Here is a 21,384-nt window from a genome sequence, read left to right as displayed (position 1 = left end):
TTAGATTTTTTCTCCCCCTTAATCCACTTCTTCTCGCACTCATGACTGGACAGTTTGGTCTGGAAAGTGTCCTTTATGTTTAATGTCAGTTTAATTGGTGTCAGAGAGACATTCACAGTTAAAAAAGACTGAATAAAGACCTTTTGTGATGAAGTTTAGAGTTAAGATGGAATTTTCTAGGTCTGTCTTTTCGGTGATGAATGAAATTGACAGGCAGTTCTCACCTCGGAACATTTCCATTCATTTTTACTGTCACTTTTTTATTATTATTATCATTATTATTATTATTATTATTACTACACTTTTTTCATTTCTAAGTTTATTTTCCCAATAACCATGTCATGAACATTTTGCGTCATGTTTTATTGATTCAACAATCATGTGCCATTTCTTCTCATGTATATTTGTGAACTGAACAACAATGCTAATACATATTTAGTAGCAAAAAAACAAGTTTTAGTTTTGATCCTGGCAGTAACAGTCATTTCATCCATGATTATCAAGTGCTTAACACAACCGCTCTGTCTCCGAAGCAAGAATACATTTCATTCATTACAGATAACAGCTATGTGAAGTTATCAGGTGATTTACTTGATAACAAAATGAAATCCAGTTAGGGTCTGCCTCATTGTTGGTAATACGATCGCTTTGTTCTTATGATCACTACCTCAAAGGGAAATGATAGGTCAGTTAGTGAAGAAGTCTGCAGAACTGCTCTGACCCTCCTGTCTCCTGTTTTTTCGAAGCAGGACGTGGCATGTTAGTGGGGTCATTTCTGTTGAGTGTCTTTTTTTTTTTTCCTTTCCTGCCATACTCCATTCCATGTGTATTTACTGTTATTTCCATACACATCAGGTATTTTCCTGTTTATGTGTGATAATTGGTCATGTATCATTGGCTGAGTGTGCCTAACAACGGCAAAAAGTGCTCTGTTCGCCCTCAGACCTGTATATGCCTGTACATCCCATGTGCAACAGCCACTGTATTGCTTTTGATGTGTCTCCTCCTTTCTGACTGTCACTGAGACTTAGCAAACCCTTTAGCAAATCTACATCTTGTGGCAAACAAACTGCCACATTTGATCAAAATCTGTGCTGTTTAGGAGAAACCTTCCATTTTTGGTAATTCTGAACCATGGATATTTCCTTGGTCTCTTAGTTTTGAGAGTCACAGAGTCCGTATTCTTTTAGATTTATGGAAATGTGTTCAAATTCCTCCAGTTGCTAGTGCATTTTACTATGTGTCACTGCAAACCTTAATGGCTTACATCTCAATACAGCTTTAGTTTTCCAACCTGTGTGAAGATGTGACTTCACCCTAAAGACAGCCACAGTACCACCTGTCACCCACCACCCTTCCCAAACCTGAACGCCTGACCCCCCCATCCCCTCCTGCCCATATTTGGACCTTACTCACAGTCACAATCCACTGCACTGCCCCCTACGGGACCGGTGGGCGGCTTAAACGTCTGTAGTTGATCCAGGAGTGCTGTCGATCTCTAATCTGTGGTATTGCATGTCTCGGGCAGGCAAGCGGGGGCGTCGCAGCAGTGCAGGATCACTAGACAGCAATATGGAAGTAAGTTGGAAGCAGCTGGTATCCAAGCTACTCTCTATGTGATGATGTGCACTGTGAAAACACACCATTTCTTTTTTGGTCTTACACCTTCTTTGCTTCATAGACTCAGTCCATTTGTTTGGATCATTTATTTTTTATCCTGGGATGCCTTATAACCTGCTTGCCTCAGTTAGTGTGCATGCGTGGGTTGCCTGCCTCTGATCCTGCCCCCCTTTTTTGGAAGACAGGGATCTCCTGTTTTGGTCATGTTATATGACCAATATACACTTTATCTTCAAACAAGCATGACTGTACTAATCCCTCTTCTGATCCCTCCCTTTTTCACTCGTCTTTGTCTCTCATTCAATCACATCCAAGCGATTTTCATTTGGTTCTTCTTCTCTGCCAGGGTGGTAGCTCTCCAAGACAGTAGGACTCTGTATGTCTCCTGCAGCCCCCCCCCCCCCCCCCCCCCCCCGTCTTTCTTTCATTTTATCCACAACTTCTCTTAAATACTTTAAGGTTTAGGGAGGTGTTTAGCCTTTGTAGTGAGACGTCTAATGCTGGACTTCAAACAGACCTATAAAGATGTGGATTTCATTCATTCATCTTCCAGTCATTCCATGTGTCCATGAGATCATGTGTTGGTTGAAGTCTGGGACCCTGAAAATTTCATTCTGCTTTTAAAGATGTCATTTGGTCTTTCTCTAGTCATAGGCGAAGCATGTGGCAAACTTTTCAACAACTTTGAGAAGACGTCATACTTAATAGTGAATAGTGTTTTACCCAGAACAGGGGGAAAGTGTCCGGGCCTGTTGTGAAGTCTGCTCACAAGAGCCTAGCTCCTCCCGTCCTCTGGCTTCTAGCTGGATGCTAATCTGTGGATGACGAGTTTGCCTGTCACATCCTCTGCATGTGGAAACTATGCCTTCATTGATCTTAACAAGTTGCATGTGTGACTCTGAGGAGGTTTGGCGCACTGACTGCAATGAAAATAAAATGTTCTCTTTTTTTTTTTTTTTTTTTTGTACCCCTGTTAATGTCATTATTATTGTATGTATTTAGTCTTGTTACAGACTCAGCTCCTCAAAAACAGTTAGCTCATCGGACTTTAGGTTCCCTTCATCATGAAGCGTTTGCCTAAGCTGAAATCTTCTTATTGTTGCTGCTGCCTACCATGAAAACATTTTTAGTTTTTCATTTGCATGCCCTATAACATTTTGCTACTTATTTATCTGAAACAATAAGAGTGTGAGTTCTTCCTGCTGGTATCATACAGATGCAGTGTGGTAGCTGTTGTGTAGTAGCACTTGCATAGTGTCTGACAGACGTGCTGTTACCTCTTTTCCGTATTGCAGGGGTCCATCATTAGCAGCCCTCACACACGCCGGAGAGCCACCACGCCACGTGAGGGTGCACCCCGCGGCCATCCCTCCATCCCTAACTCAGCGTCAACTTCCATCCTCGGGTCACTCTTTGGCAGCAAGCGAGGCAAACCGTCATCCCAGAGCCACCCCCCTTTTCCTGCGCCCGGCCACCCCCACTTATATCCCACAAGCCCCACCCGACCAACCTGCACCACACAGCACAGGTAGCGCACCCAGTGCCGGCACAACTACACAGTCACCACTCACAGTACTGCCAAGTCCCCCAGAACCCACCGCCTTATCACCACCACCACCACTACCACCCCCCTCCCCATACACAGTACCACCAGCACCCAGCCTACAGCTCCCACACGCACCAACACGCCCATTCGCAGCACAGCCATTACAGCCAGCATTCCCATCACAGCTCACACTCCCAGCATGCTCCTCACCACCACAGTCAGCAAACGGGTCCGGCACCTGGCGGACCCAAACCCAAACACAGTGGCATCAGCACCGTAGTGTGATGTTCCTAAGGGAGAGATGAAGATCGAGGAGAGGACTTACTGAAGGAGTAACAATTGCTTACACCAAAGGGACTGACAGCATAACTCTATGGCCTGTCCACTGTGTTTTACTGCTGCTGTGATGGGAACCAGTCACATGCAGTCAGCTTTTTCACCTCCAGGTCCAACTAATATGCAGGATGGAAATCGGACTCAAATCTTCCACTAGGGGCCTTTACTAGTTTGCCTGATAACGGGCCTGGCCCCTTCAGGGTTTCGTGTGGGGGGGTAGGGGTTCTGTACAGGAAGATGCTCTTGTTTTGGACAAACTCGCACACACACCCGGGCCATGGTGGCTGAAGAGAATGTGTTTTTTCTCACCAAGCCGCTCCACACTGCTTATTTCCCTCAATAGCCTGTTTTACCTTCATATAATCAGGAGGAAAGACAAGCGGAGACGAGAACAAGTCTGACGGTTTTCTCTGTCACGATGACGGCATAATTTCTTGTGCACAGCCTTTCAGAAGTCAACTTTCAGCACTTCTTTCTTTGGTTTGCAGACCCTACCATCATTGAATGCTATTTGTAGTTGCCTCCCCGTAGAACTCATATGTAGTGAAAAACCTAGATATAATCATTTCACACTAACTTAAATCAAAGGACAGGTAAACAACTGAGTCGACCGTCTCAGTCATAGTAGTTCTAGTGCTGTATTTACTGTAGATGACAGCTATATGTGTTGTCTCCTAGCTCTCATAAATAAATGTGCCAATTATTAATGCATAATCTATTTAGTCAAGACTTCATGTACAGTATATTGTGCGTAAAGTAATTTGTAAGATTATACTTACAATTATTATCAGCAAAAATGGATTTTATCAGTATTATACTGACTCTGTGGTAACAGGATGTAGTTCTGAAAGGAATGAACTCATGCTCAGTCCGGCCGATAATCTATTCTGAAATTTTTGCCTTTCAAATGGATCAGAGGGAGCCTCTGGATGGCAGCTGTTGCATATGGGCCTCACAGTGCTGTGGCATCACAGCTGAAGCTCCAGAGTCAAACCTCAAAGTGGATAAACTGATCGGGTGGATTGTTTCAGTTTACTACTCACACAATGGCTGCTTTAACTGTAAAAAGTAATGAAAATTAGCAGTGAAAAGACTATGTGATTACACTTGGAGGCTCTGTTAACATTACAACTGAACCCGCAGAAGGGTGTTCAACATTTAAAGTCTGTTGCCTTTGTCATATGCAACAGCTGCTTTCTTGACTCGTCAAATCAAAACAAGAAACACTTCTGAAATATTTTTTTGCCTTGTTTAGTATATTTTTTTTTCACCAACATGGTTTGGTGAGTGAATAAAAATCAGTTCTTACATAGTGAAGTATTTTTTCATCTTTTTTCTATCATATGTGCAATATCTTTGTACTGATTTTGTACATTAAGAACAAACAAGGTGTCCCTTAGATTTGTGCGTTTTCATGTTGCGTCATTATTTATTATTTTTGTTTTGACCCCTGTCAGTCTTTCTCAGTAAATTAATGTGTGGCTGTCCTCATGGTCTTATAAGAGGTACAGGCTTGGAGTTCAGTGGAATGTCTAGTAAGTGATTTTTGCATGTAATGTTATTGATGTGAGGCTATCCTCTGCACATTGTATAACAAAATCAGTGTTACCATAGCAAGTTTAAGTGCAATCATGTTAAAAAAGGCAGACTTGTGCTAAGAGTGGAAGTCTGTTATCATGTTGTCCAGGAAGAGATTCAGGTGAAAAAAAAAAAAAAACTTTTGTCATTTAAAATATATAAATGCTTACTTACACAGTTGACAGTGGAAAGAGGAATGTGTGTATATATTTTAATATAGGAATATGCTTCTCTTTGGGCTGAACAGAAATATTTTGCTGGATAAGCACATATGAAAGAACACTTTCATTTTTTTTCAGGAAATGTAGTTGTAATATACAGCAGAAATGCAAACTGAACAAAGGAACTGGGAATATGTAAAGAATAACTTTCTACATTCTACAAATAAGAGTCTATTATAGTGTGTAAATTAGTGACAGTAAACTGTTTGTCCCAATATTCAGGTTGTAAATGTATTTTAACATTCACAAACAAAAACCATTGCCATAAGTCAGGCTTTTTCTCACACATTACTCCTCATGTGAATTAACAAAGGTGAGCTCAGATGACAGACATATCATATATGGGACAGTAATGATCAGTTGAATGTGTCTTTCCATTGATTTCATATTTTTGCTATAACTCTGAAACCCTGAGATGATGTAAAACAAAGGAATCTGTTTATTTTGGTGCGTGTTGTAGTGCGTAAAATGTCTACAGTCATAAATGTGAGAAAGTACCCCAACAATGCACTGCATGGATCTGATGCATCATGTGTCCTTTTCACTGTGAGCTGATGGAAAAAAGAAAATCAGCCTATAAATTTTTCTCCTTTGGTTTTGATTCATTTGGAGTTTCCTAATGTTTGACGTGTTCTTGCTGTTCCATGTTAGACTGATATTTATTGAAGCTCAGCATGCATTTCATCAACAAAGCCATTGTGTAAATTCTGAACATAACGAGTGTTGCACTTCTGTTTCTGAGGGCTTTCATTGTGTAAATACGGGGTCTGATTTTCAATCTGAAGAACTGCTTGGAAGGAGGGTTTATCTTTATGAAACTGTAAAGGGACCAAGACAAGGGTTAAAGGAGCTGTACATACTGTGTATATGATCAGTCTTCTATTCTGATATGTGCAGACAAGATCAGGATGAATATACATCACCTCATGGAAGGATACAAGAGGTGATATATGAACATATCGATTGTCTCTGCCTCCAACTGTCGTGGACTGACATTTTGCTGTAGAAAACAAAAAAACCCCAGACTGTTAGAAGAAAGTTCGCTGCCATGTTACATTCAGCTCTCTTTTCACACATGCAGTTCCCACCCAGCACACACACATATTGTACACACAAAGAAACATACACACATTCTGCTGCAAGCTGTTCAGTCTGGCGTGAGACACATTAAAAAAAAAAAATAAAGGGAAAAGACAAGAATGGCCTCATTTATATGTGCATTCTGTTTGTACAGTGAGTAGTGAGTCAGTAAGACCCCAGTTATTGTAAAACTTCAACTGTGACAATGTTGAGAACGCAAAATAAACAAATATATGACTTATGGTACATGTGTGTTGTTTGTGCTCTCCTATGTAGATAATACTTCACCCATCAACACATACTACTTCCTGTTAATGGATGTAATTCAAGGAAAAAAACATATCTTTATTATGTCATTTAATCTTAAAATAGAATCCTCCTCTGCATGCTCCTGCAATGCTCTCCGCCAGTGTTGCAGCAGTGTCACTAGAGGGCGTAATCAAAAATGAGAAGGGAAATCTGTGTCATTACTCCACCTATGGGTGAAAATGTTCATGCTACATAGATTCTCCCTGGATCTTTCAGTTAAAATGTAATTTACTTCATTTTCAACCTGGTACCACTTGTCTAAAGCTTTATAAATCCGACATATTTTTTGGGATATATATTTATCCATAGCTGCTATCCATCCAATACAGTATTTCATAGGTATATTCACATTTACATTAAGCTGTGCGTGCTCCCTGCTGTATTCTGCTGTGAAGTGCCCTCCATACCCTGAGCACTACAGTAATAAGCCCTGTATTGGGGGAGCTTCACATGGCCTTTGCCTCTGTTTTTAATAGATAAACTCTTATCTCCCTTAAGCAGATGGATTTCCTGCATATCAAATTCGCTGTAGCTGTTCACTGTTATTGGTGCATGCCTCACACTGACGCTGTTCTGCATCGGGTGTGTGATTATTCTAGAAGTAATAGTTACCAAACAGGGAATCCTGAGGCTAGAAGCAGGTTTGAGACTCTCTACAGCTTAAATGTAACATTGGACACAAACTGTGAATTTAGTACGAGTTTAAGGATGCCTGCAGATACAAGAATCAACCTTCAAGTTGGCTCAGCTCTGAAAGGTTTGTATACATTTTATCAAATTACAATTTAAGTGATACTTTGTCTTCTGGTCATGATATTTGTCTTTCTTACAGCTGAAGGTTTTACGTGGATATTTAATTTTGCGGACAGAGAATGAATGTTTTTGTTTGTTGACATTAATCCTAATACAATAAGCTCACTACATACTGTACAGTGAGCATCTTTTGTTCAATAATGTCATTTATTCTCATATATAATGCAAATACTGAAAGTAACATTGTCGTCTTGATCCAGTAGAATGCTCCTCAGTTTCGGATTAGGCATCTTCCTTTTCCTGGCCACATCAGGTGTGCACACTGCTGGCCAGCACTGCCGCTGTTCAGGCCTCCCTCCTGATGGGCTGCAAGTCACTGCAGTTTTCTCAACCTCAAAAAGCTGCCTCATCTGCCTCCAGACATCACAGAGCTCCACATGCACAACAATGAACTCACCACAGTGTCACCAGGTGTGTTTGACAGATTGGTTCATCTGAAAAGGTCTCCCTAACTGGGAATCCTTTCCATTGTGACTGCAGGATCCAATACCTGAGGAACTGGTTGCTGAAAACAGGCACGTTGTCTCTAAGGAACCTACCTGTGCCACTCCAGTCTTTGTGGCTCAGATTGCCATCTCTAAACTCAGCGATGACTTTTTCACCTCCTGCTCAGGAACACGATGTACTGGTGGAGTATACAATCATAATGGGGGTGATGCTATGCTTTCTCATTGCTTTACTTCTGTGGAGTCTGAGACTTGCCAAAAAATCCACTTTTACTCTATATATAGACAAGAAACATGAAGGATTTGAGGCCGATTCGTTGCGTTCACTTAAGCCCAAACACAGAAGGAGGTTAAACACATTACTGTCAGAGGACTCAGACTCTGTGACCTGGACTGAGGATTTAGAGAGGCCACTTTTAAGTACAGAGTTATTGCCACAAGTACTGGATGTGTTACACAAGAAGCACAATATAAAGATAAAGGCAACCTAAGGGACTCTCTGCTTCAGTGGGACCAGACGTCAAAAACACTGCATGTCCCAAACAAAGGTGAAAAAAAATGTACTGGGATTTCTTCTTAACAATACCATTTTTGTAACATTAGTTTTTGGGCGTGTTTTCCTGCTTACAATAGGGGGACAGTAGAAAGGGAAAAAAGGGAAGAAACACATGCAACAAAGGTCAGGTGGGCCAGGAATGTGTGTTTCATGGATGCCACCCTTAAGCCCTGTGCTACTTGGCCAGCCTCAGTTCTTTTAATGCTAAACCAGAGGTGTTTAACTGCTACAGAATGTTACTGCCAAGTTGTTCTTATAATGCTACCCTTTTTTTACTGAAGGGAAAATATATTCAAGTGGGTGTAAATTGCACCAGAGAAATGTGATGAATGAAAACACCATGTTATACTGAAGCCATTTGGATTAAAATTCGATGTGCTTATTAAAAATTCTAATAAATGAGAAAAAACTAGACTGATGAGAAACATTTTGGCTTCTATCTTTAAAAAAAAAACAAAAAAAAAAAAACACATGACAGGTTTAGCTTGATACCTTTAATTATATACCTACCTGGGGGAACAATATGTAATGACATATTCTAGGTACATGAGATGTTGAATCCAGTGTTTGTGTGCATGGCTGTGTGGATCTACAGGATTCTTTAATATGTGCTTTATCAGAGGCTGGGAGCCAATGATTCATGTCTGAAAACAAAGACTGATATCAGCTGTCAAAAATACACTGAAGATGTCTGTCTTTATAAATTACAGTGACCAAATGCCTTGGACATTTCTGATGAGATGTAACTTGTTTTTATCTAAAAAATAATTCACAAACACCCTCCAAAGCTTGTTCATCTTGTTCTTAATATTTACTTCTGGTAAAATATTTACACACTGAGTGATTTAACACAAATAGTCAAATATAAAGAGGCAACACCTTTTGATTGGCATTGTATTCATTTCTGAATAGCTATTAGCTTTTGTTTCTAAAATGTCTATAGTAAATTTTACAATTAAACGCTTGTTTTTGACAAAGATAAGTCTCTGATGGGGTTGATGCTCTCACAACAAGACAAAATGCAGACAGACAGACAGTACTAGGACAATATTGCACATCAAACAGCTGTCTTTACAGTACAAGTATTACGCTCATGTTCATGCATAGATTTTTCAGGATAAATGGGTAAACAAATGACAAAATGTCAGAATAAAAAGTCATTTTAAGAATCAAGGTCAAATGTTATCTGAATGTGCTTCATAAAAACACTTCTTATATTAAATATAGGATGATTTTAGGATTTGTAATAATCTAAAACATTACTATCATCTAAAAAAATACTTAGTAGGGTCAAATAAGGCAGTTTTTACACTTCGCATTAATGTACTTAAAAACTATCACAAAACAATAGAAAAGAGAGGTTGACTTTTACATGATAGTTAATGTTGAAGGTTTAAAATATGACCCAATATTTTATCAATGCCCTATTAGGTGGTTAAACAGTGTCCACAGTGTCAGGCTCCTACAGATTAATGCTTCGAGTGGTAACCGTCGCCACCGCTAATTCAGCCTCCGTGACCACATTAAATCTGTTGGCTTAAAACTGAGGCACAAACTTCTCCTGCTCAAAGATGACGTCAACAGCTTCTGCCACGTCCTTCACGATGTGGCCGGGCTCTACCAGCGCAGGGTCAAATCTGAAGTCCCGGTGCCCGTGGAACACAGTCTCTTTGATGCAGTGGTTGGCGTCAGTGGGCACCTCTGCGTTGGGGTTGTAGACGCCCGTGCAGACCAGGATAGACTTACAGGATGTAGCAGACGGCAGTGCGAGCTCGCTCTCCCACAGGTTGTCGGTCTCCTCATCTTGGGGGACAGCAGTGGTGGAACCCGTAGCGGCCGCCATCTTTGCAACAGCTTTTGGGTTTTTTCTTGCAACCCTCTCCTCCAGGTAGCGGTTGTATAGATTGGCACCATAGATGTCAGTCATAAGGTTATCCCTAGGGTCCACAGAATACACAGAGTTATTACAGAAGCACAAAACCAACATGGGCTTCATTGTACAGTGGTGGGGTTTTTGGGTATCCCATGCATTTGTGATATAGTCGTGGAAAAAATTATTAGACCACCTTTGTTTTCTTCAATTTCTTGTTCATTTTAATGCCTGGTACAACTAAAGGTACATTTGTTTGGACAAATATAATGATAACAACCAAAATAGTCCATAAGAGTTTAATTTCAGGGCTCATATCTAGCCATTTTCCATATTTTCTTGATAATAACCAAAATCACTTCAGTTCTTACATCAATATCTATGGCATTGTTCTGACAAAAACAATGCTTTTAGGCATTCCATGTTTTCTTTTCTGTATGTTTCAGTCACATGATACACACAGGAGTTAGTACTTGATTGCATAACCATCGTTTTTGATGACTTTTGATGGTCTAATAATTTTTTCCGCAACTGTATATTAATGCATTAAAGTCATTCTTAAGTCACTGAACTCTGCCAATTCTTGTCCCATTCTCAAAACCCACCCTTCTGCACGTGAAATGTTCCGTTGAGCTCAAAACTGAATGTTTCAGCAAGATAATGCCACTTGGAATGCATCCAGAGCATGACATGTTGAATTTGTCGAGAATTTAGTTTTGCTATTTTATCTGGTTGACAAACTAAAAACTCACTTGCATTTGTTTGTGTCTGATGCAGCTACACTTTTTTTTTTTTTTTCGCAAATATTTCATGATAATATCTGAAATTGTATGAAATATTAAGGGTGTCCGACAACTTTTTTCCACTACCGTAATGTTCAAGCATTTGTGTATTTTCTCCTACACTATACAACAGCGTTCTCACAACAAACTTTCCCATGATTTTACAAAGTCTAATGTTGCAATTTCCATGACTATTAATAACCCTTAAATATGTGAACAGACGTAGATTTTATCATTATATAAAATTAAACAGCAGCCTTTTTCATTGTCTGTCAGTTATTTGTATTACCTTCAAGTACTCACAAACTACTGAGCTAATAAAATACTTTCCAAGGATTGTAATAATAAAGATACAAAACTAAGAGAACATAAAAATAAAAAGCCATTCCTGTATCTAAACCCTCCACAAACCCTGACATTAACTTTGTGAATTTTCTCCCAGGCTTATGAGGACAGTTTGTGTTATATCAACTTTAAAATGTGCATTTATCATCCATTATTACATGATAAGATATAAATGTAATTTTACTGTGACAAAAGTAATATAATTGCTGGATGTAAAAGGGTGTGAATTCATCAGCCTTTTATTGAAGACATTCTGCATCTTAAATTTGAAAACTTTGCATTCCTAAAAATGAAATTGTGCAAATTTATCCAAAACTTGTGACAACTTTACATTATTTTATTACTATTCCAGACCTAAAAAAATAGATTTTAAGGACTTTAACAAGTTTTCCTAACCATGGAAACCTAATATGCTACTTGACACATCAAAGCATTGATACAAAAGTATAGATGACATTGAATAGCACTTATAAGTAAAAGTTTAAATGAAACATGTATGTTCAGAGAGGAAGGTGAAATGACTACTAACACACTTGTGAGCTATTATTTCACATTATTTAGCAACCTCAATGGCTTCCAGCTCCCCAGAACTCCCCCTTTTCATTACTTTGATGGCATCAGATTGAAAACCGTACTTTATTTTATTTTATTTTATTTTTTTTATTTAACCAGGAAAAAAGCTAATTGAGGTTAAAAAGAGTGCCCTGGCCAAGACAGCAGCAGCAGAAGTTACACAAAATAGAAATCACAGCCATACATCCACACTACAACATACATAAAACACAATAAAAGCCACTTCTAAAACCAAACATCAAACACTAAACTAAAAACATACTGTACATAGAAAACACCATCAATAATTTAAAAGGTACTAAAAGTATACAACAGTGTTCCTTAAAAGCCTCTCAAAGCAGAACCCGATTTAATCGATTAAAAAAACATCTACATCCCAATTTATCCTTTTCCCATTGATTTAGAATGACTCTGAATGTAGTAATAATAGTATGGTGGTGGAAAAGTGATGCTCTGAGACATTGTATTACATTTTCTACGAGGTACATCTGCGACACAGAGAGACAGGAGGGTGTCTTACCCTATAGCATAAAGAGACGTGACGGGAAGTTTCCATTGCTTTTGCACAGCCTGACATCTGATGAGGTACTCTGCAAAATGGTAGGTGAGCTCACTGGGTTTTCCCATTAGAGCCTCGTACTTCAGGTCCTCCCCTGTTATCTTCTTATAAATGTTTTCTAGGCACACGAGAAATGTCCCATGACCAAACCTAAGACAAGATGAAGAAACAGAAAACAATGAGACGTCAGTGTTCAGTCGCTCTGCGCTTCGGAGACTTTACCTTGGACTAAACTTTAAAGGCTACCGTGGAGATTGGGCCTCAGCCATCCACATGAGGTCCATGTTGCAGGCCAGCAGGGGCAAGTGAGGCATCTTTTGGGTTTGGTGAGCACTGCTGAGGTTTCCATTGGTCAACAAAATATCAATAATAAGCTGTAGGTTGGTCTCCCATCGAATTGGCTCCCCAAAAAGAATCACCACTGTGAGTAAAATTTAGAATATTAATACTAATCTCTGAAATCCTAATATCATCAAAAATCTGACACGTATAAAAACATGTATTTACCTTCAACCTTAGGGAGGTTTCTGACAAGATTGGACTGAAATGAAGAAAGCATTATTGAGCATTTCTGGCTGTACGTCACTAATGAACAACATCCTTATTTTTGACATCAGACTTCAGTGTCTCACCGGCAGTTTGGGTCTCCTGTTGTGGTCCACCATGTCCAGCAAAGGGAAGGATTCCCTCAACATATCAATGCTGACCACATTCTGAAAGCCGAGACTAAAAGCATGGTGTTAAGAGCAAATTATAAGCACCATTCAAGTCAGACCTTTTAATATATAACACAGAAAACACAAGTGGTGAGAGGCACAACAGACCCCGTCCCTTGCACATATTGTAGCTTATTTTGGCATTGATCCACTCTTTCATCCATATTCAATATTTGTTAAATATAAAAATGATGTATGTGCCACGTCTGAAGTAAACTGAAACAAAACTGATGGTTTTCTAGACATTTGAAATTTCACCCATTATAAGTAAATGGGAAAAGAATAAGATTAAAAAATTTATCAAAAATTTGAAAAACGAGCTATCACTTAGATATTTTGCAGAGTGATGTCTAAAATTAATCTCTATATCTCTGCAACATTTTAAGTAAATTGAGTTAAAAATTTACATTTTTATAGTGATTTGAATTTTTGCCCATTATAAGTAAATGGGGGGGGGGGGGTAAAAATTCATTAAAAATATGAATTTGACCTATCTTTCCCAAAATGTAATGACATGTATTCTGGGTCACTGGCAATCTATAAACCCAATTTGGTATGAATTCAACCAATAGTTTCACTGCTAAAGTGTTAACAAACAAACTTAATCAATAACATAGTAAAAACAAAGTGAAGTTTAAGGATACTTTTTAGCAATTTCCAGGACAGGCCCTTGTCCTGACACCAGCACACACTTGTCGTGGTACTTCTTAAGCATCCTTAGGGGACTGTGGGACATGATGACTTGTTCCTGTGTAATCTGGAAATACATAAAGTATTAAATAGTAAGTTTGCATCACGTCTATCTGAACCTACACAAAACAATCATGGAGCTCCGATGGCAGCTTGATAACTCACAGGGACTCCCAGGATGTGAGAGAGCTGGTCTGCTTTTGTTTGTCTGAGGCAGTTCCCTGCATTTGTGACGAAAACAACCGGCACCACAAATTGTCCCTGAGAGTCGACCAGCTTCTCAAACGCCTTTTTGGCAGCAGGGATTGGCATCTTTCCCCGGACAAGCACACCATCGATGTCAAACAACAGCCCAAAGCTCGGCTGTGCCTGGAGAGGGGACAGGTGAACAAAGGTTGGTATGTGGGTCAAAGGTTAAACTGAAGATTTTTGAGATGGAAAGACCAGACAAATGATCACAACAATGCGGGCTGAAAAAAGAAAGATCAGAATGAGGGGAATGTTGACTAACATGGGTACATTATAGAATTTAATGTGCTGATTTTGTGAACCTCAGTGCAGACATTTTGACATGAAATTTTATCACACCTGACATAAGGGGAGCTTGACTCGAAACACATTTTAAGCATGATGCATTTACTGTTTTTTGTTTTCTTTTGTCTGCAAAACATGAAGTTTAAGAAATACCTACAATCTCTTTGCATCCATGGAGGCGCAGATATTTTGACAAGAACTTTTATCACATCTGACATAGGGGGAGCTTGGCTCTAAACACATGTTATGCATGCATTTGCAGTTGTTTTTTTTTTTTGTTTTTTGTTTTCTTTTGTCTGCAAAACATAAAGTTTAAGAAATACCCCGCAATATCTATGCAGGCGCAGATATTTTTGACAAGTTTCATCTTATCGTCAGCTTCCTGATAAAACCTGCTAAGTGACATTTTTGGTTGGGAATAAAAACCTGCTATCTCCCCTATTACAGCTTCAAATTTCAGTCTCCTGTGAAAGTTGTTTACATTCCATCATAGGTACCACCATTAAAAGAACAGATTTTTTTATGTCATATTTCACAGTTTCCTGTTATATAAACCATTTTTTGTTTCTCCTGTAAAATTTGCCAAAAGTCACATAGCAGGTTTTATCAGGAAGCTGAGGATTTACTATTTTTTGTTTTCTTTTGTCTGCAAAACATAAAGTTTAAGAAACACCCTACAATCTCTTTGCATCCATGGAGGCTCAGATATTTTGGCAAGAACTTTTATCACATCTGTCATAGGGGGAGCTTGACTCTAAACACATGTTATGCATGCATTTGCTGTTTTTGTTTTCTTTTGTCTGCAAAACATGAAGTTTAAGAAATACCCCACAACATCTATGTAGGCGCAGATATTTTGACAAGTTTCATCATATCTGACATAGAGGTTTGACTCTAAACACGTTATACATACATTTGCTGTTTTTTGTTGTCTTTTGTCTGCAAAACATGAAGTTTAAGAAACATCTATGCAGGCCCAGATATTTTGACAACTTTCATCATATCTGACATAGGAGGAGCTTGACTCTAAACAGATGTTATGCATGCATTTACTGTTTTTTGTCTTCTTTTGTCTGTAATAAATGACCTTTAAAAAATAACCTACAATCTATATCGTCGGCTTCGTGATAAAACCTGCTATGTGACTTTTGGCAAATTTAACAGGAGAAACAAAAAACTGTTTATATAACAGGAAACTGTGAAATATGGCAAAAAATATATGTTCCTTTAATGTTGGTACTTATGATGGAATGTAAACAACTTTCACAAAAGACTGAAATTTGAAGCTATAATAGGGGAGATAGCAGGTTTTTAATCCCAACCAAAAATGTCACTTAGCAGGTTTACTCAGGAAGCCAACGATATGTAACCTTGCAAGATGTATGTGCAGAAAGACCCAACTGTGTGACTCCTGTATCTTTGTGTCATTGAACGCAGCACCCAGTACCCACAGTGGATCAATCGTGGGTGCCCTATGGTGACACAGCAGTACCTACGGCTAATGCATGGTTAGCATAATAGAAATATAACGATTATCCGGACAGATGCACTAAAGGTGTGTTTGTCTGTTTGGTCTTTGGCTGGGGGGTGCACACACACACAGTCTGGGACGCAGCAGAGCTTGTTTTTCTCGCGTGTATAAAGCAGTCAGCTACATCTGTTGTCTCTGATGTCACATCCACATCTGAGAAAGTTGCATGCAATCTGGTATGCAACGCAGTAGTCTAAACCGATTAGATATTTGTAGTAAAATCTTTCCCAAAAAAAATAGCCACATTGTCAACATTGTATTAGTTTGACGGAGCCAAGACGCAGCACCAGCTCGAACCGTACCTTGCTATTAGACTGAGTTCCGCAAAACCCGCACCGAGAACCGACAATCCCAGCTTTTCGTCTGGCTTGACGGTTACTCAGGGTGCACAGGCCCCGGTAAAACGGCAGGAGTCCCCTCATCTCCTTTATTATTCACCGGGTTTTTAAAAAAAGAGGAAAAAACACCCCGCATAAAGCATGGAAGGTGAGCCGGCTCGGTCCGGCTCCGGCCCCGCTGCTGCTGCTGCCTCCGCTCCGATCAGCTTTTTTGTTTTTTTTTTTCCTTCCTCTGATATTTTTCGCCTCTGATGTGACTGGGTGAGACGGAATGACGACATATGAGGAGGAGGAGGGTCCCGCTCTGCATCTCTGCCGGAAGGAGCCGTAAAGCTGCATCTGCAGTGAAACCCCCGCTGCCATTTTAGACACCGAGGTGGAGCTTCCAGCCCGTCCACGCACAACCCCCTTTGTGATCCACGCTGCAGAAATAACACGATCCGACTGATCACAAATAGCCCACATCTGCTTTTTCCCCTTTAAACGCTTTCGTTTCCCGTGCATATATACATAAAGTGTGATTTAAGTGCAGCAGGAACCTTAATATTGGTGCTTGTGAACCTCAAGTCTCCATTTTACATCCCGGCTTTTTCTTGGCTTGTTACATTTGCTGCAGGATTATCTGACCCCTTTAACTGGATCCAGTGAGATTCTTCATGCGTATTTTAATCAAACATCCTCTGTTGGGGATTGTGATTGCATTTACATTGCAAAGAAAGCACGGTCCACTTGACCTAGAGATCAGGCTGTTTATCTTGCAGATTATCTTGTGTCAGGATTCTCCAAAAGGCAACATACACACATGTAACTAAGCAGACATCACCAAGAGTTTCAATCAGTGTTCATGTGAAGGAATGTACATGATGCAAAACCATCTTAAAACAATGAAAACTTTGGTGCATAATAATGAAACATCAATAACTGCAATCAGACAAAAGTCCTCCCCGTGCTCCTCCAGCTTTATTGATAGTTTAAAATTACATTTCTATTTTCTAGGACTTCAGTTGCACTTTCCTTCCGACTTAAAAACTGAGTACAAGCAAATGGTATTTATACAGTAGTCTAAGTGATATTGTACAAAAATAACATTTTGATTTCTGTGAAAACATTTTTCATCCCCAAATAACTCCTAATTCTGCTGTTCTGACAACTGTTCTTGATGTTAAATTTTGCCAAGGTAAAAAAAATGAAAATCCAAAGCCATTTTAAAGGAAACATCTACCTTGGACTACCAAGTGATAAATTGTAAACAGATTTCTATAAAAGAACTTGTTTCTTTTAATACCTCCAAAATTTTATATCTTAGCAATATAACATGTAGTTTGTTATCGCCCGCTTAGCTGCATGTAGGGCTGAAATGCATCATGTTATGAACTGTTTCCATGTCATACTCCCTTGGCCAACTCATATATCCCACTAAAACAAACCAAAATAACCATACATGGAAGTTCAGGTTCCATTTACTCCCTTCTTCTATCTCATTTTACTGAGACTCACTTCCATAAGCTCAGAGGTCCTATAGATTCCCATATGTTTAGTCCCATTTATTCATCTCTGATCACCAGTGGCTTGGAAAGGGGGTTCTTTAAACAAAGCATTATACATAACACCGCTACCAACTAAAACATTTTTGTATTGAATGCAGAAAGATATTTTTCACCCCTTTCATTGTATTACATGTCGAGAGGCTCACTGGCCTGGACTAGCCTCCTGTTAGCCAACCTTTGGCCAGTGAAGAGGATTCAGAGAAAATAATACAACCAACCATCAATCTGAAAAAGGAGGGGCAACAGAGGGCACTGATTATGCGGTGGCTTCAATGGTGCACTATTTTGCCAGGTGGCCTGCCTTTCCGCAGTTGTAGCAGTTAGTTTCACTGGGCTTTACTGCAATGCACAGCAACATGACCAATCTCACCACACCTGGAGGAGACAAAAATCAGAGACAAAACACTGAGCACACTGTGTGGTTATATACATGCAGAGGAGCATAACAGTCACTGGAACCAGACAATCATCTCAAAGAACTAAAGACAACACTCACCTGTAACATTTCCCTTATCGCAAAGTTTCTGGATGTGACCGAACCCACCGCAGGAGTAGCACTTCTGCTCATTGGCATGGTCACAGTCGCGGGCCATATGTCCAGCTTTGCCGCAGGTGTAGCACAGCTGCTCCCGTCTCTTTCTTAGGCTCCTTGCAGTCCCGGGAAATGTGACCACTCCTGTGGCAGTTGTAGCACGCTGAAAAAACAAGAGATTTTTTTTTTAAGCATATTTGTAAAATGTAACTATAGTAAACATATTTAAGAATAAAGTCAAACTGTCTACTATCAAAATTCAAACATTGTACCTATTTATGTAATTTTGGAAAAATAATGAGAAGAACGAACAATGCCCACCATCCTCAGTTTGGTCACAGTCCCGTGCCATGTGTCCTTGGTCTCCGCACCGATAGCAGAACAGCTCTGTAATGGCACAGGTAGATTGGCGCACAAAGATGAAAAAACAATGCTTTAAATATGGTTTTTACTTTTAGCATTAAATGCCCCTCTTCTAAGCACGTTTCACAGTAATACTCTGCTTTACACATTTAACATTATGCAGTGCAGTAAATATGAAAAATTTTCAAACCCAGTCTTTTAACATAACCCTATACTGGGGATGGCCTTAATGATATATAAGTACCCTTGCCTCGTCCCCGACCCCTGCCGCGTCCACGTCCACCTCCAGCATTAGGACAGTGCTTGACCCAATGCCCAGAGCGGCCACATCCAAAGCACTCGCTGTTGCTGCTGCTCATCTCCATTACCTACATGCAAAAACAAATAATCAGTAAAACCAGTTACAAATAAAATTTATTTCATTGAGCTGTAAGATAACACCCATCTGCAGGTCTTCAGCTGCTGAAGACATTTTTTCACCTTACACTCAGCTTTCATCATCATCTTTGGAGTGCAGGTTTAAGCAAAGACTACTTGATTGATGATAAATTGGACTGCCAAAACTCAAATTATATAACCATGAAAGATGATCGAGAGCGTATGGAGGCCAGATTGTAAAAATTTGGATAGAGAAGATGTAGAACTTATTTTCTATGATGTTACACACCCAAAAAGCACAAGAAACCGTCTACACTTGTGGCAACAGCAACTGCACTGTCTGAGAGCAGCTGTTGTGCTGATGACGCCTTGTTTTTGCTGAAACCTCAGTGAACAAGATGTCATGAAGTTTCAGTCTCGCCAAAAATGGACTGTCAGTGGACATAAGCAAATAACATGATTGTGCAAGATTTAAAATCTGTACACATCTCATCTATTTGTTTAAAAAAAATATTTAAGCTTAGACTATGATCTATCACTTATTTTAAAAGCCAGACAACAGTATTGCACAAGTCAGCCTAGCAGAGACTACCAGAGGGGTCTAGTCTAATCTATGATTTAACAGGGATTCAAACAATTGAGCTGCGGAGTCTATAATAAATGACCATCAGACGAACAGTAGCTACATGGCTAACTTACAGAAATTCCTCAATGGAATCATGTTGTGATCACCATAGGTCAAACTTCTCCAAAGTGTTTGCTGACGGAGCTAAAGACATCAAGTCAGTAAGAATGAGTTAATGATTAATCAAACCCCTCACAATTTGTAACTGTACGGAAAAGACGGGATGTCACAGAAAACGACTCAGTAATATGTATTGTTTACTTTTTAAAATAATCGGTGATTGTAAAATGTAAAGTGTAGTGATGGTCATCTAAAATGCCCGACGGGCCTGAGACTAACGGCTTATATAATACTGTTTAACCGTGTTTACGTGGAGTAAGGATTTCATCGTAAGCCATGAATGTTTAGCTTTCACAATGTCTCCGACCAACAACTACAGCCAGCTGAGTTTTGATATAACCACGACAAATGCAGTTAAAGCTACACGCTGCTGACCACCACAATAATGGCAACGAAAGCATGTCGTGGTTTGTATGCTAACTTTGGAGGCTAGCTCCAGAGGGCAGTCACATCGCATCGTGTTGTATCAACATTTGCTCAAATAGCACACATACGACCGAAAGAATGTTTTAATAAGTTTAATCTTAAAACGTCTACAGACCACCAAGCGGCACAGCCAACGGGGGAAGCGAATCCGATCTGTTTTCAGTCCTGCATGTGAGAATCAAATGCCAAGGTTGAAGCTACGCTAACGTTGGCCTAGTCACGTTGATTTCTCTGCGTGCTCGCGAGACACAGCTGCTGGTGATTAGCACATGCTAGCTCACCACCTCACGATCGCGAACAAGAAGCACGGCTCAGTCGACGATCATGCTTTCTTCCCCTGTAAGAAGCTGTCGATCCGACGCTATATACGATACACTTGGAATTCCAATGCTTTCCGACTGGTATTTACGTGAATTTACCATAAAAACAAAATTTCCCGCGCAGGACGCACATACGAAAGCCGTTATTCGAGGCTAAGGTTAGCAGGCCAAACTACGAACCCTTTGCTCCATTACTAAGAACAAAACCAAACCAACACATTTCTAAACAGAAATCGACCGAACACCTAATTTTACATAATAATCGGTTTAAATACGTTATACTTTCAAAGTTTACAGATATACTCAATGCAAGGATTGAAATAGTTTTAATGCAGTTTTATTGCTTACCTCGCTGGCTACCTAGCTATGTCACTGTTTACGCCTCCTTCTTTGCGCTACATGCGGTGTGTGAGCAGGAGTTCCTGAATTGTCATTCACAGTATCCAGTAAAAACCATCACAGTCATTGGCCACATACTACCCGGACTACCAATGAAACACGACAATATCTGGACACCGCCTCTACGAACCATCCAATCAGGGATGTAGAGAGGTCCTCCTTACCCAAATTTACAAACATCAACCATCAAACGTCAAAAGTTTTTTTCCTTTTTTAAATTACACAGCTTTT

At 39.7% G+C, this 21,384-nt stretch overlaps 3 protein-coding genes, 1 long non-coding RNA gene and 1 pseudogene across 4 annotated transcripts in view; 3 read left to right on the top strand and 2 right to left on the bottom strand.

Annotated features, from left to right (window-relative positions):
• LOC115421922 (uncharacterized) overlaps positions 1 to 18,317 on the top strand; it is a 23,677-nt gene extending 5,360 nt beyond the window's left edge. Inside the window, exons 3-4 of the long non-coding RNA XR_003935761.1 lie at positions 3,740 to 3,747; positions 18,161 to 18,317. This is a non-coding gene — a long non-coding RNA (uncharacterized LOC115421922). The remainder of the gene's footprint in view (positions 1 to 3,739; positions 3,748 to 18,160) is intronic.
• LOC115421921 (IQ motif and SEC7 domain-containing protein 2-like) lies at positions 687 to 4,575 on the top strand. The gene is made up of 2 exons (XM_030137927.1): positions 687 to 1,578; positions 2,916 to 4,575. The coding sequence occupies exons 1-2, from the start codon at positions 1,516 to 1,518 to the stop codon at positions 3,150 to 3,152; spliced, it is 300 nt and encodes a 99-aa protein (XP_029993787.1). The 5' UTR covers positions 687 to 1,515; the 3' UTR covers positions 3,153 to 4,575.
• Positions 7,254 to 8,820, top strand: LOC115421919 (platelet glycoprotein IX-like; annotated as a pseudogene).
• Positions 8,978 to 16,712, bottom strand: LOC115421918 (haloacid dehalogenase-like hydrolase domain-containing 5). The gene is made up of 8 exons (XM_030137924.1): positions 16,408 to 16,712; positions 14,206 to 14,409; positions 13,995 to 14,107; positions 13,267 to 13,360; positions 13,142 to 13,175; positions 12,881 to 13,055; positions 12,596 to 12,784; positions 8,978 to 10,442 (listed from the first exon to the last, which is right to left on the bottom strand). The coding sequence occupies exons 1-8, from the start codon at positions 16,525 to 16,527 to the stop codon at positions 10,043 to 10,045; spliced, it is 1,329 nt and encodes a 442-aa protein (XP_029993784.1). The 5' UTR covers positions 16,528 to 16,712; the 3' UTR covers positions 8,978 to 10,042.
• Positions 18,256 to 21,230, bottom strand: LOC115421920 (cellular nucleic acid-binding protein-like). The gene is made up of 6 exons (XM_030137926.1): positions 21,103 to 21,230; positions 19,963 to 20,032; positions 19,130 to 19,253; positions 18,844 to 18,909; positions 18,487 to 18,685; positions 18,256 to 18,365 (listed from the first exon to the last, which is right to left on the bottom strand). Exons 3-6 carry the CDS (start codon positions 19,175 to 19,177, stop codon positions 18,271 to 18,273), a joined length of 408 nt encoding a protein of 135 aa, XP_029993786.1. The 5' UTR covers positions 19,178 to 19,253; positions 19,963 to 20,032; positions 21,103 to 21,230; the 3' UTR covers positions 18,256 to 18,270.
• Between the last annotated feature and the right edge of the window lie 154 nt (positions 21,231 to 21,384).

Source organism: Sphaeramia orbicularis, chromosome 7, assembly GCF_902148855.1.
Source record: "Sphaeramia orbicularis chromosome 7, fSphaOr1.1, whole genome shotgun sequence".
Classification (NCBI taxonomy): Eukaryota; Metazoa; Chordata; class Actinopteri; order Kurtiformes; family Apogonidae; genus Sphaeramia; species Sphaeramia orbicularis.
Note: the sequence above shows the minus strand (reverse complement) of the source record. Positions and strands in the feature narration are given on the sequence as shown.